This window comes from Dendropsophus ebraccatus, chromosome 4 (assembly GCF_027789765.1).
Source record: "Dendropsophus ebraccatus isolate aDenEbr1 chromosome 4, aDenEbr1.pat, whole genome shotgun sequence".
NCBI lineage: Eukaryota > Metazoa > Chordata > Amphibia > Anura > Hylidae > Dendropsophus > Dendropsophus ebraccatus.
This window is the reverse complement of record NC_091457.1, coordinates 141,435,591-141,450,558: the sequence shown is the minus strand read 5'-3', so window position 1 is coordinate 141,450,558 and position 14,968 is coordinate 141,435,591. Positions and strand designations below refer to the sequence as shown.

General features: G+C 42.7%; 1 protein-coding gene across 1 annotated transcript; it reads right to left on the bottom strand.

Annotated features, from left to right (window-relative positions):
* Positions 1 to 508: 508 nt before the first annotated feature.
* Positions 509 to 14,968, bottom strand: EIF3L (eukaryotic translation initiation factor 3 subunit L). The gene is made up of 15 exons (XM_069967227.1): positions 14,861 to 14,968; positions 14,639 to 14,690; positions 11,615 to 11,825; positions 10,949 to 11,028; positions 10,401 to 10,462; positions 10,247 to 10,316; positions 9,195 to 9,268; positions 8,907 to 9,078; positions 6,253 to 6,407; positions 5,691 to 5,861; positions 5,468 to 5,601; positions 2,432 to 2,605; positions 2,107 to 2,296; positions 1,850 to 1,930; positions 509 to 668 (listed from the first exon to the last, which is right to left on the bottom strand). The coding sequence occupies exons 1-15, from the start codon at positions 14,879 to 14,881 to the stop codon at positions 630 to 632; spliced, it is 1,686 nt and encodes a 561-aa protein (XP_069823328.1). The 5' UTR covers positions 14,882 to 14,968; the 3' UTR covers positions 509 to 629.

Sequence of the window (14,968 nt, the reverse complement as noted above, 5' to 3'; positions counted from 1 at the left end):
CTGGGAGGGCTGCAAGTCCACTGTACAGCGTTGCGATCCGTAGCCTCCGTGGATTACAGAACGTGAGAACAAGCCCTAAATCTCGCTCAATTCATAAAATTTTACCACTTCATACTTCATTAAACACTTGTCGATCAGAAAAAGGAGAATGATGCTTGACCTCCCTGAGGTCAACCATCATTCTCTTCAATTCACTTTGCTCCCACTAGCCAGAATCCTACTCCACACTGATAAAGGGCAAACAGCAGAAACAGCTGTCTTGCTGAGTTATTTCTCAAGTCCATTTTTAGATAGTGGCTTTTTGGAAGGTGGTTTCCTTGGATTGGAGACCCCCCTTGGTTGTTCCTTCCCGGAGGAAGGTCTGGTCAGCTCACAGACGTTGAGGAAAAACGTGATGGTGCTTCCGCAATATTTATGCAAATCAAAAAAAGGAAAAACCACAAGATCACAGCTCTATGTTAAACATATGTCTAAAGCCAGAATACATAAGTAAAACTAAAAAAACTCATTTTGCAAGTTTTTATAACTTTTATTAAAACACGTTAGTCCTTTTGAGATTGACAGCAATGTGGTGGCCGCTGGAGGTTGCTCTTTAGTCCTTATAAATATCTTGCCTATATGAATTACTATCAAGGCTTCTGGCTCATCTTCTTCAAAGTTTTGTTTAGCTGTAATACAAAAATATAAAAGGTCACTTACATAAAAGAGAATATCCTGTGTATTGAGCAACAAGTTTCACCAAGGTTTTCGATCTTAAGTTTATCGTCCGGCCTCCGTTTTTTTTTTTTTTTAAGGCAGGGGCACATGGGAAAATAACAATGGGTATTAAAAAGGGGAACCCCGGGCTGGGGTTATTTTAAGGGTATGGCCGGGGAAGGGGTGGAAATAGAGGCCGCCAGTCACTTACCTCCTCGGTTCAAGCACAGGAGTCCCCGGACGCTGAATAGCTAAGCTGCCTTGAGATGTCACTTCTCAATCCGCAGCTCAGACCAGGAAGAACTGGGCGGTGCTATCCGGGACCCGGTGCTGGAACCGGGGAGGTGAGTGACCGGCGGCCTCTATTTCCACCCCTTCCCCGGCCATACCCTAAAAATGACCCCAGCCCGGAGTACCTCTTTAACTCACCTCTTCCCTTCAGCAACAGATCTCTGCTCCAGGACCCCGGGATTGACATCACAAGGCGGCTGATGGACTGGCCACTCAGCCAGTCGGTGACTGGGGCGGGACGTCGCTCCAGTCACTGATTGGCTGAGCGGGCTGCCCATTAGCTGGGACAGGTATTTTCCCATAAGAAGCGACAACATCGCAACTCAGGGGAAAATGCCTTTCGGCGGGGGTCACGGGGCTATTCATATGGTGCCCGCGGGCAAGGGGAAAGGTAAGCAATGCGTTATTGTTACTCTCTCCCCAGCCACCTGTGATAAGTCAGCCGAGGCCGGATTTCTCCTTTAACCTGACATACACATTTTAATAGATATGTGTGTTCTCTATGTGTTGTGGCACTCATCTGTTATTCTAAATATATGATTAAATTGCCAATTAGGTGTTACCAGCTTGGGGGGGGGGGGTGTCCTTACAATGTCTCAGACTATCCAATCAGAGCTGGTAGTACCAGACATTGTGGGGACCCCAAACTATTAACACCCAGACAAATATTAGGTCATACATTTTAGAAAGAACAGAAGACAGACAGAAAAGAGTTTTAAGAAACTAGATTAATATACAAGTTAGGGAGATATGCATTTACTAGAACCGGTTAAACCAGTCTACCCGCAAACACCTGATGAAGAATCCATTTGTTTTAGGCTTTGAGCAATATTACAGTAAACCTGGTATGACAATTCCTCACCTCTTCAAACTTGTGTATCTGTCGTATAAAGAAGTCTCCATAGCGTCTGGCAACTTTGGTATCTGCAATGTGAATCATGTCCTGAAGAAGAATAAATGTAATAAATGAAAGTAGTGGAAGTTCAGCCCCTATTACATCAATCCTTATGCACAGAGATATTAATACGAGTATGTACAGATTATACCATGACCTGAAGCTTTCCATTGTCATATTCAGAAATATACTAAAAATGGGAAACACAAAGCCGAATATTATACCTTATCTATATAAAAGTCAACTTCTGATGCAGACTGGAATTCTCCCTCCAGCGCAGAAATGCCGCTAGTCCATACAAGGTTCTTCATCTTATGCTTGAAAACAAGCAGCTGAATACGGAACTCCTGTTCTGGCAAATCCAAGAATCCTGCCAACTTGGCCACTGGCATAGTGGTATATAGCTTCAGGAAACTGAAAGGAGACGGCATATTAGGTTATAATAGATCCTACACACACACACAGACTCAGAAGACATTATGGGCTGTACATTAGGGTTTCAGATGTTCTAAGTGAGAATGTATGAAGAAGCACTAGAAGACACTGTACCTGCGGATTGTGGACAGCTGTGCCTGCTGCTGAACTTCATCAAGGAACACTTTGAGTTGTTGAAGATACGGTTCTTTGTGATAGTTGGGGTGAACATTGTCATAGTTGGGGACCACGGGTGACAGGAACTTGGGGCAGGCGTAATTAAAGAGTTCTTCATAAATCTGTGCGTCGCTGAGGAAGAGATTGCAATGGTCAGAAATGTTAATTTTATAATAGTAGTATACAAGGTAAGGAGGAGGGTGTCAGGTGGTGAATCTACCTCTCTTTTTCTAGGTACAGCACCACTTTTGTTTATGGGCTGAGCAGAGCGGCCCAAACTGGCCTTTTATTCTAAACGGCTCTTTACATATTATCAACAGAAGAGAAAATAAATGAGAAATAATGTTTATGATATCAGTAAAGGAAATCAGAAAAAAAATTAAGTCCTTTACATGGGCCATGCAGGCTCCAAAAATTATCGCCAATCTGATTTAACTGGCCTGAGTAAGGGTCCATTTACACAGAAAGATTATCTGACAGATTATCTGTCAAAGATTTGGAGCCAAAGCCAGGAATGGATTTGAAAAGAGGAGAAATTTCAGGATTTCCTGTATGACCTGATCTCTGTTTATAGTCAGTTTCTGGCTTTGGCTTCAAATCTTTGGCAAATGATCTGTCAGATAATCTGTGTAAATGGACCCTAAGGGCGACATGTATCATCCGGCGTACGGATGATTTTCGGCGGAAAGTGGCGATTTGCGTATTTTTTTTATTCGCAAATGGCCGATTTGCGAATAAAATATTCGCATATCGGCACTTTCCGCCGAGTACGCGGGGGGTGTGGAGGAGGCGTTACGGGGGGCGCGGACTCAGAGTCTGCGCGATTTATCATTTTTTCCGCACAAAGATACGCCGAAAACCTACTCCACCTTTCAGGTGGCGTAGGTTTTGGGCTGTGCGCACCGACGCGCACGGGATTTATGTAGAGGCAGTCCGCCTCTACATAAATCTCCGTAGCGCCGGAGATGCGGGGACATTTATAAGTCCAGCGTAAAAAACGCCGGACTTAATAAATGTCCCCCTAAGTGTTTTATGAGCGATTGTTCAGGCCATGAAAAGAAGGCCTTAAGGCTGGGTTGAAATACCAAGGTTTTCCCCTTACACCTAATGTGTTTCCAACATGCATACTAAAGGTCATGTACAGACTGAGGCTATGTCTGTCATAGCAGAAATGTGTTGGAGTGCAAAAGAATATCGTTTTCGTCACTGTCTGACAATATATTAAACCACTGCTTAAAGTGACACTGTCACCCCCTTTGTGCATTCTGACATCTCTACACAGGTGTAAAGGGTAAATTTAGCGTTTTTCATACCTTATTTCATATCATACGTCATGGTGCTTGTTCAAGTAAAAAGTGTCCTTTTATCAACTGCAGATTGTATTAAGTGGGCGTGGCCTCGCAGCATTAGCGCCAATTAGCCCTGTCCACAACGGCACCGTTGGCCCCGCCTCCCTTGACGCCCATTGGTTGGCCGGCGTAAAGGGGGTGGGGTCTAGACCTTTCGGCCAGCCTGTTCCAATGCCCAGCAAGGGTGCAGGGCCAACTGTGGCGTTGTGGGTGGGGCTAAGTGGTGCCCACTTAACACAATCAGCGGTTGATAAAAGATGACTTTTTACTTGAACAAGCACCATAACGTATGATATGAAATAAGGTATGAAAACCGCTAAATTTACCCTTTACACCTGTGTAGAGATGTCAGAATGCAAAAAGGAAGTGACAGTGTCACTTTAAAGTGACACTGTCAGCCCTTTTTTGGCATTCTGACTTCTCTACACAGATGTAATAGGTAAATTTAGCAGTTTTCAAACCTTATTTTAGATCATACGTCATGGAGCTTGTTCAAGTAAAAAGTCATCTTTTATCAATGGCAGATTGTGCTGAGTGAGAGGGGCTTCACAGCAACAGTGTCACTTAGCACCTCCCACAGCCCCACTGTTTTCCCCACCCCTCCATGACGTCATATGCACATAGGCCCCGTCCCCTCGCTGACCATTGAAACAGACTGGCCTAAAGGTCTAGGCCCCACCCCCTCTAGGTCAGCCCATAACAATGGGCGTCGAGGGGCAGGGCAAACTGTGGCGCTGTGGGCAGGGCGCCCACTTAGCACAATCTGCAGTTGATAAATGATCACTTTTTACTTGAACAAGCACCATGATGTATAATATAAAATAAGGTATGAGAACTGCTAAATTTACCCTTTACACCTGTGTAGTGAAGTTAGAATGCACAAAGGGGGTGACAGTGTCACTTAAATTCCAGTTCTCATGGCCACCAACAGGTCATGTTTTGAGGATTTCCTTAGTATTTCACAGGTGATATAATTATTATAGCATTAGGTACTATCACAGCTGTTCTTTGTGTGGGAAATCCTCAAAACATGACCTGTTGGTGGGCCACGAGGACTGGAGTTGAAAAGCACTGCATTAGAATACTACACAGCTTAGGGGGCATTCACACATCCGCAAAAAAACTGTTCTGTGGACCAGACCTCAGAGCTCCCAGGAACACGATTTATTGTGATGCCGGGAGCGCAGAGGTCTGGTGCGAAAAACTATGTCTGTGCACGAAGAGTGTTTTTGCGGACATGTGAATGCCCCCCAAAAGAGATAAGATCATATCAATAAGACTCGGCTCTCTGCTAATTCGCTAAAGGGGATCCTGTAAAATGACCACCATGCTACCCAATGGCTGATAGACATTACTGCATAGCATCAGTCACTAATGGATGATCCATGAGCTTTTATCATCTATTACTTAAATACCATTACAGTTGTAGGTGACAGATGCCTAAAAAAATGGCATCTGTCAAACACAGGCTGTGTGTAAAAGGTACCTCATACAAAGCCCACGTGTCTGCTAAGCGGATTGCTTATTAACCTATGGGTGATGGAGATCACTGTTGGGCATCCATCACAGCATTCATTTAACATAAACACAGGCAAAATGTATATAAAACTTAAATGGCAATAAAGTATGAGCCCATGTTCCTTACCCTTTCTGCATACGCAACATTTTGTCGCCATATTTTTCCCTCAGCTGAGTGTGAATACTCTCATCTATGCGCATGGGGTACATGGTGAGGGCGATGGCCAGTAGGGCGTGCATCTGCTCATTCTGCTTGTTAATCTGTACAGAGGAATTACAAGGATTATCTATCCAATTGCAATATATAGAACATATTAATATAAGCTAATCTGACAACAGAAGGTACGCACCATTTCATACTTGTATGTGGTTCTCTGGAACATACTCTTTGTTCTTTGGATGTATAGCAAAATGTTAGCAAACACACGAATTGCATCCTGATATCTTCTCATCATAAGGTATGCAAACCCCACATAATAGTATGTGGTCACCTGGCATTCAGGAACCCGGGAGTACATACTCTGCAAGAAAAATGAGACAAATGCCTTAGAATTCAAGCCAGTGCAGAGCATAGGAGTGTGTAGCTACAATATAACCATCAAGCGGTAGTAAACCTGCAAAAATGTAACATGTAAGCGACTTACAAAACAGTCAAATTAATATCCAATGTCGCAATCTTTAAAGAAGCTACCCCTTCCCCTGCTCCTTGAGATGACCACCCAAAATTGCTGTACAAAAAGCAATCCTAGGAAGGTCGTCCTCTGATTGAGAAGGCTAATGTATACAGAATATAGAGAAAATGAATCAGTCACATGAAAATCTGTTGTAGATGTTGGTTGGGGGAGGGGTGTATTTCCCTTTCGCTATAACCAATAGTCATGTACTCTCAATAATAGTAATGGTATGAGATACCTTCTTGTTGAGCTCAATGTTTTCCAATACTTTAATAGCCTGATAGTAATCTCCAAGCAGCGAGTGCAGACGCAGAAGACCAACCAAGCTGAAGTAGCCAAGCATCTTGTATAGTGAATGTCTCCCATATTCTCCAGCTACACTTTCAGGGTCACCTTTAGTTAAGAAACATAACATGAAGCATTGTATAAGTAGCCAAGTCTTATAACAGAAAAAACTTTTACCAACCCTAAGGAGGGTCTTTATGATATGTATGTGATATTATTCAGATATAGTAAGGTTTTGCTGAATACTAAAAGTCACTCAAGTTTGTTTAAGTCAGGGCTGGGGAACCTTTGGCCCCCCGGCTGTTGCAAAACTACAATTCCCAGCTCTTGGCTGTCCAGGCATGATGGGAATTGTAACTTTTCAACAGCTGGAGGGCCAAAGGTTCCCCATCCGTGACTTTCTTTAACCCCTTAGCGACCCATGACGTATCTAATACGTCATGGCGCCGCGGGGGGTGTTCAGAGCGGGGTCCCGCCGGGACCCCGCTCTGAACGGCGCTGATCCCGGCTGACACGTGCAGCCGGGCAGTGCCTCTGTTAGCTGGCGCGGGTCCCGTTGCCGCGCCGGCTAATTAAGCACTTCAATGCAGCTGTTAAACCTGACAGCTGCATTGAAGGGCTTCAGACATCACATCCCTGGTGTCTAGTGGGTCGGATCTCCCCCCCACGATGCGATCGCGGGGGGGAGATCCGTTCTTCTGGCCGTGCCGGGCCTCAGCGTCGGAATGACGCTGATCCCGGCTCGGCAATAGATTGCTATGGCCTGCAGCAGGCCATAGCAATCTATGACCGATCTCATGGATCTTTGCTGTGTATATACACAGCATTGATCTCTATGAGAGATCAGTGCTGTCTATATACAAGTCCCCCAGGGGGGCTTCTAGTCCATGTAAAAAAAAAAGTAAAAAAGTGTTTTTATTAATAAAAAATCCCCTCCCCTAATAAAAGTCCAAATCACCCCCCTTTTCCCATTTTATAAATATAAATTAATAAATAAATAAACATATTTAGTATCGCCGCACGCGTAATCGCCCGAACTATTAATTAATCACATTCCCGATCTCGCACGGTAAACGGCGTAAGCGCAAAAAAATTCCAAAGTGCAAAATTGCGCATTTTTGGTCGCATCAAATCCAGAAAAAATGTAATAAAAAGCAATCAAAAAGTCGTATATGCGCAATCAAGGTACCGGTAGAAAGAACGCATCATGGCGCAAAAACCTGACACAGCCCCATAGACCAAAGGATAAAAGCGCTATAAGCCTGGGAATGGAGCGTTTTAAGTGACATATATTTGTTAACAATGGTTTGAATTTTTTACAGGCCATCAGATACAATATAAGTTATACATGTTATATATCATAGTAATCGTAACGACTTGAGGAACATGCATAACAAGTCAGTTTTACCATACGGCGAACGGCGTAAATGCAAATCTCCCCGAAATCAAAACAAATTCGTTTTTTTTTCAATTTGACAGCGCAAATGATTTTTTTCCGGTTTCACAACATATTTTATGGAAAAATTATGCCTGTAATTGCAAAGTACAATTGGTTTCGCAAAAAATAAGCACTCATATAAGTCTCTAGGTGAAAAAATGCAAGCGCTATGGACTTTTAAACATAAAATGGAAAAAGCAAAAGCGCAAAAACGAAAATTGGCTTGGACCTTAAGTGGTTAAAGCTTAACTGTTATATTTTTTTTTATTGCAGAAATCAGTAGTATAAGCGATTTTAAGAAACTCTGTAATAGGTTTCATCAGCCAAAAAAGCCTCCTTCTGTACTCAAGAAGCAATCTCCCAGCCTCCCCCCCTGACTTCTTATCTGTGCATTATCAGGCAAACACGTCTTCATTACAGAGAAGCCAGTGAAGACGGGCTCTGCTCTCTCCATTGTAAGCCTATGAAGAGGGGAGGGGCTGAGGGAGATGAGGGAGAAGGAAGAGGTGACATGAAGGTCAGCTGTTTGTAGACTCTCTGGGCACCTAAACCGCAGGATTCTGGGGTCAGAAAGGTCAGTGCTTATCTATGAACTTACTGAGAGAAGATTGCAGGGTGTTGTGCTGTGCAGGACTGCTCCGTGCTCAGTCACTCCTAACAGCCCCTCCCCTCTCCATAGCCACATAATGGAGACAGAAATCCTGCTTCATCTGATGTGAGGGGGGAGGCTGGGAGATTACTTTTTCAGTCCAGAAGGAAACTCTTTTGGTTTATAAAACCTATTACAGAGTTTCTTAAAATCGCTTGGACTGTTGATATTTAATGTTTTCAAAGAGATGACCCTGAAATGACAGTTACGCTTTAAAGAAACTACCCCTTCCCCTGCTCATTGAGACAACCACCCAAAATTGCTGTACAAAAAGCAATCCTAGGAAGGTCGTCCTCTGATCGAGAAGGATAATATATAGAGAATATAGAGAAAATTAATCAGGTCTGGTCTAGGTATAAACTGCTCAAACATTGCTGAATACAGAAGAAAACAAATCCATCAATGTCCAGCAAATACTGTGTACAAGGATGTAGGAATAGCCCTGTACAGTAGAAGCATGTCTATGTCCATGGTGAGTGATCATTATTCTGTAAGCGATCCCAGGCTCCAGTTCTCTCACCTCCACTGGTGTAAATCTCCAGCTGCCGGTTAATGTTGGATTTGTCCACTAGAGAATGTAAGACATTAAGAACGCTGTGAACGTTCCAGATCTTGGGGTTGGAACGCAGGAATTCAATTTCTTCCTCTGACTTCTTTGCAGTCTTACACCGATACTGACTGAACGACTGGAACTGGAAAAGTGCAGGAGATGGATGTAAGAAAAAAAAAAAAAGATTTGGACTGGACACTAACACAAAGAAGAGCAAAGAGAAGACGGGGGAAGAACGTCACATAAAGGTGTCTGTACCTGGTAAATAAATTCATCAATTATATCCCACAGCCATTGGTTAGGCAGCTCCAAGGGTGCGGGGCCATCTGCATCTAACATGGAAGCCAACAGTGTTAATAAAACCAAACTGGCTACATAATGTACAGATCAGATGCTTATCACTAGAGATGAGCGAACCTCGAGCATGCTCAAGCCGATACGAACCCGAACGTTCGGCATTTGATTAGCGGTGGCTGCTGAAGTTGGATAAAGCCCTAAGGCTATGTGGAAAACATGGATATAGTCATTGGCTGTATCCATATTTTCCAGACAACCTTAGAGCTTTATCCAAGTTCAGCAGCCCCCGCTATTCAAATACCGAACGTTCGGGTCGACTCGAAGCCGAACCCGGTTCGCTCATCTCTACTTATCACCCATCGCCCCACCCTCTATTAGCAACAAAAAGGGTCCATTTAGGGTCCTATTACACAGAGCGCTTTCTAATGATTAACGACTAACGATAGCAAACGAAATTGTTTATCGTTAACCTGAAATAATTTACCATATTACACAGAACGATGGTCATTAGTTACGATCATTACTACAATAGTTATTGCGATCGTTACTATGATCGTTTATTCTTTCTGATCTCAGCAAAACAATGAACAATGTGCAATAACACTGAACGATTAGTGAAAAATTGTGGCACTTCAGTGAACGAATGTGGAATTACAGCGAACGATTAACGATAATTTTAGGTTCAGATCTAAATCAACGACATACGAACGATTTTTCGATTGTTGCCTGCAATTACACAGAATGATTATCGTTTAAATTCGAACGATATAACGATTTTTCGCACGATAATAATCCCGTGTAATAGGGCCCTTACACAGAAAGTTTATCTGTCAGATTATCTGCCAAAGATTTGAAGCCAAAGCCAGGAATGGATTTCAAAAGAGGAGAAATCTCAGGCTTTTTTTTATGACCTGATCTCTGTTTATTGTCTTTTTCTGACTTTGGCTTCAAATCTTTGGCAGAAAATCTGTCAGATAATCATTCTGTGTAAATGGACCCAAAGACAAACTTACTTAGAATGTAGTTGAAAAGATTGCAGTAGTTGTAGTAGGATTCAAATCGCTGCTCCAAAGTGGGTCCTCCCTGCAAAAAAAAAAACAAGAATGATTGGGATACTGTCACACCTCGCACCGATGCCTGAAATAAACATGGAGTACGGGTACTTACGCTAACTTTAGCATAGATGTGTCTGTAGTAAAGTTCCTTATAGAGAATTAAGAACACGGCATCTAAAAAAAAGCACAAAAAACAGAGTCAAACGACACAAGGACGAAGAGACAAAACAGCAACCAATCAGATCTCGGTGCTCAGTTTACAAGCCCTTTGGAATCTGGAAGCCATAACTTACTGGTTGCTATGGACAATTACTTTATTTTGGCAGGATTTTTAAAGCTTACCTGCATTAAGATTAGAACTATTTTTCATTAGTTTTTCCCTCTGCAGGCCCCTAGTGTGTAGACTTGCTGCTATGTCTTCCACACACATAGGAGGAGATCCTGCTGTCCTATATTCTATAGCACACCCTTACAAGCAACAGGACATTATAAAACAATACTAAGCAGTGTAAGCTACTCACTATTATTGAAGCTAATCACTTTTGGTATTGATCTATGCAAAGTTTAGTGACCGTTACTAAATCTCCAACTGTGTTAGGACTTGGACCATTCAGTGTCTAAACTTTCCTAAGTTACAACCCGGTAAACGTGCAAACCTACCATTTCCAACTTGAGGAGCGATGGCTTCTGCTTCAGGCCATGGGGAATTCTTGAAGAAACGCTCAGTTAACTTTGTCCAGCTGCAATAATAAAGTTTAGCTGTAAGGCAGTGTTCACATGTTGGATTTGTTTGATTTTCAAAAGGCTCTGCAGCAGAAATGCAAAAGGTGACCCTCAGACTACTGTGGAAAGGTCAGCAGAGGAGGCATGAGGATTACAAATATTGGTTTGTTTGTATCTGTAAAGCTCAGTGTAATATCTGGTAAAACAGTGTGAAGTTCATTATCAGCAAGATTTTTTTTTTTTAATTTGCAGACAAAAACCCATGTGTTTTTTTTCTAATGCAAGGTAACATGGCCACAAAACCCTCTGTGACTAGTGCTGTAGTGGGCACTATATAACCCACAAGTCACAAAACGATCACAAAGTAGAAAAACAGAGAATGTTATTAAAAAAAAAAAGGGAGTTATTCAGACTCAAAGTGGTATTCCCATGTCAGCTTGTTATCCCCTATCCATAGGATAGTTGATAGAAAGCTGGGGAGCCAACCATCAGGACCCCTACAAATGCAGAGAACAGGACCACAATAAAAAGTGGTCAGTGCAGCACAGAGGTGACCCCCCAGGTATGTGTAATCTGACCCTCTCTGCTGCAAAGCATCGTTACCTGTTCTCATAGATATCTTGGATTTCATACACTTTCTGGTCAATCACATCACTGGAGACTCTGCTGGCCTGGAGCTCATACACCTTCTGATCTATCAGGTCAGACACAGTCTTGTGGAAGTACTGAATAAAGTTCTTTATCACTTCTGGGATGACTTGATAGGTTTGCTGCTCATACTGACGCTCGTATGCCAGGTCCTGTTTGGGGTCACCTGTGACAAAAAGGAAAATAAAACATTTATCCCCTTCATAAGCAAAGATGTCCAGGTCACACTGAAGCAGCGCTCTCCTCCTAAGAGCCATAACGTTTTTATTTTTCCACTTACAGGGCCGGGTGGGATATCATTTTTTTGTGCCATGATCTATAGTTTTTATTATAGTTATTTTTAGTTATTATAAATAAAATAACTAAATATTATAGTTATATTTATATATAATAGTTATATTTATATATAGTTGTATCAAATTGTTGTAAAATAAAAGTTTTTATAGTTTATTAATGTTATCTGATAAATAATAATAAATAATAATAACAATAAAGAAATCCTTGTGTTTTTTCCCTCCTCCTGTTTACGTCATTCACTGTGCAGAAATATTGTTATATGTTACTAGATCGGACAATTCTGTAGGCTACGATACCATATATGTATGATCGCTGCTGCCCGTCATTATACTCGGCTCCTGGGACATTAATGTGTGCTGGGGTGCTCACATAAAAGCCCCTGCACAGCAGGAACATATGTATACATTTCTACATTACGAGGTATCGAGAGTAGGAAAGTATACACAGATTGCTGACATGAAGGGGTTAAAAATAAGAGTTTATATATAAAATTTTATTATCTTTTTACAATACCCATCCGACAACTTCAGAAAAAAAGCAAAGGCTATAGAAGAAAAAGTGCTGGCACTACTTTATTGTACAAGTTAGTGGCGATCACTATAATATACAGCTGTGCCTTAAAGGGATCATATACATTGCTGAAGCTTCCAAAGTCAATTAACTGGGCACAGATCAGTACAGTAATGTCAGACAACTGAATTACAGAGTATCCACTGAAGATGCAGGAGGCAGCCATACACTGAGAGGCATCGGGTTTTACCCATTTACATTTTTTGTTCAGGCAAAACAAAGTCCTTTGGGGGAGATTTATCAAACATGGTGTAAAGTGAAACTGGCTCAGTTGCCCCTAGCAACCAATCAGATTCCACCTTTCATTTTCCAAAGAGTCTGTGAGGAATGAAAGGTGGAATCTGATTGGTTGCTAGGGGCAACTGAGCCAGTTTCACTTTACACCATGTTTGATAAATCTCCCCCTTTGTTTCCATTAGGCAGCATGATAGCTGGGTGGCATGTGACACTGGAACATACAAACCACATTGTCTTGCCTAAGGTATTTACACACAGATCTATGGCAGTGCTCTACCACAGGTAAACAAAATCCCCCGCCCCCAACCCATCTGATATGAGTGAGCACATCTGGGCAGTGTCTGGAGATCTGGAGCTGTCATCTAAAGGCGGATTTAGCCGACAACATGGATTGTATTTCAGGGGTTACCAGAGCCTATATCTGAGGTGTAGGGATCAGATTCCTGCATTTCCCACTGTTAAACTGAACACTCACATTACAGCCTCCTTAGCGTTTTCCTCTGCCTGTTCTTATATATTACTGTACGTTTCATAGCAGTGATGCAAGGTCTTGTATACTTTAAAGGGAAAATGTTGCAGTTTTTTGCATTGTTGCTACTAGGAGTTTGGCATGTGCAAGGTAAACAGAAAGGAAACTGCAAGGTGAGCGTACCAGACTGTTCAGATAGCTGAACAGCAGGAATATTAAATCGCTAACAATCCAGCAAGTATCACTAATGCTGTTTTTATTTTGTTATTTAAAAAACAGCATGATGCGTACCTGTCACATTAAACAGTCACTCAAGGTTTCAAAAGCTTCTCTCTCTGCACTGGTGACTGAGATTGTTACTGGCAGAAAGCTTGTAGAGTATGTGCTTATTGCAGACATCTCAGAATACACAGGCCCTGACCAAAGCTTTTCTTAAAGTGTAACGATCATTTGAAAAAAAAAAAAACCTTCTGACATGTCATAGCAAGGTCAGAAGTTTGCATCGTACTGAGACTCCTGCCGACCGCTAGAAAGAAGGGGCAGGCTCGCTCAGCCACATCATCTTTCCTATAAACCTGTAATACGAGTGATCTGCGCTATAATGTGAATCTATGGAACTTTCACTACACAGAATTGCTGGAAGTCCCATAAACTCTCATTATAATTCCGTAGACTGCTCGTATTGGAAGTGAGCAGAAATGAAGGTGTAGAGCTGAGCGCATCTGCCCCTTTTCTCTAGCGACTGGCAGGCGTCTCAGCACATGGATACGCAGCGGTACAAACTACCGTAATGTAAGAAGTTTTCTAAAATGATGATTAGACTTTAAGGGTGCGTTCACACGGACAGGATTTGTGGCAGATCTGATGGCCCAGAGTTGCTTTGCATTGAATCTGCGCCATCAAATCTGCTGCAGATCCTGTACGTGTGAACGCACCCTAAATGGATTTTCCACTTAAAACAAACAGGTCCCCTATCTACAGAGGTTATCCACAAGATAGGGGACAAATAAGAGATCATAAGGGGCTCCAGCCTCTGTACCCCCAGCATGAGCTGCGGCTCTATTCATTCTCTATGGAAACGACAGAAAGACCCACTATGATCAGCTCCTTCTGGTGGCTCCAAAGAGAATGAATTATGAGGCGCGGGTCACAAGCCATACTATGCTGTATTACAAACAAAAGAGCCATGGGGCGATCTGGAGGGGGCAGGGGTCGGACCCCCTACGATCTCTTACCTATCCCCCATTGTGTGGATAACCTCTGCGAATGGGGGACAAGTTAGATATAAGTGGAAAATCCCTTTAAGACTAACATTTATTAGTGGATGGTATACATAAGGAAGCCCTTGAAATGATCACATGATGCAAACAATGTCCATGTTATGGGGAATCACAGACTTCACCTACCTGTGTGGCCGTCATAGTCCGCCTGGTAGCTGTATGGATCATATTGGGTTTGCTGAAAGACAAAACAACAGAGAGGCATAAGGACGCATTATATAGAATATCCCTGCACCAGGGCCCGGAAACCATGACAACAACCACCCGGGAGCCGTCTACTCATCCGCCCCCGATACACAGCAGCACTGTAATATCGTATAACGTGTCATCTCCGATCGCACAACTCACATCATACTCCTCGTACGACATGATGAAGCTGTACCGGACCGATCACCGGCAGCTGCAACGCGCACAGGGAGGAAAAGAGGGCAACTTCCGTCGACGTACTGCTGACGT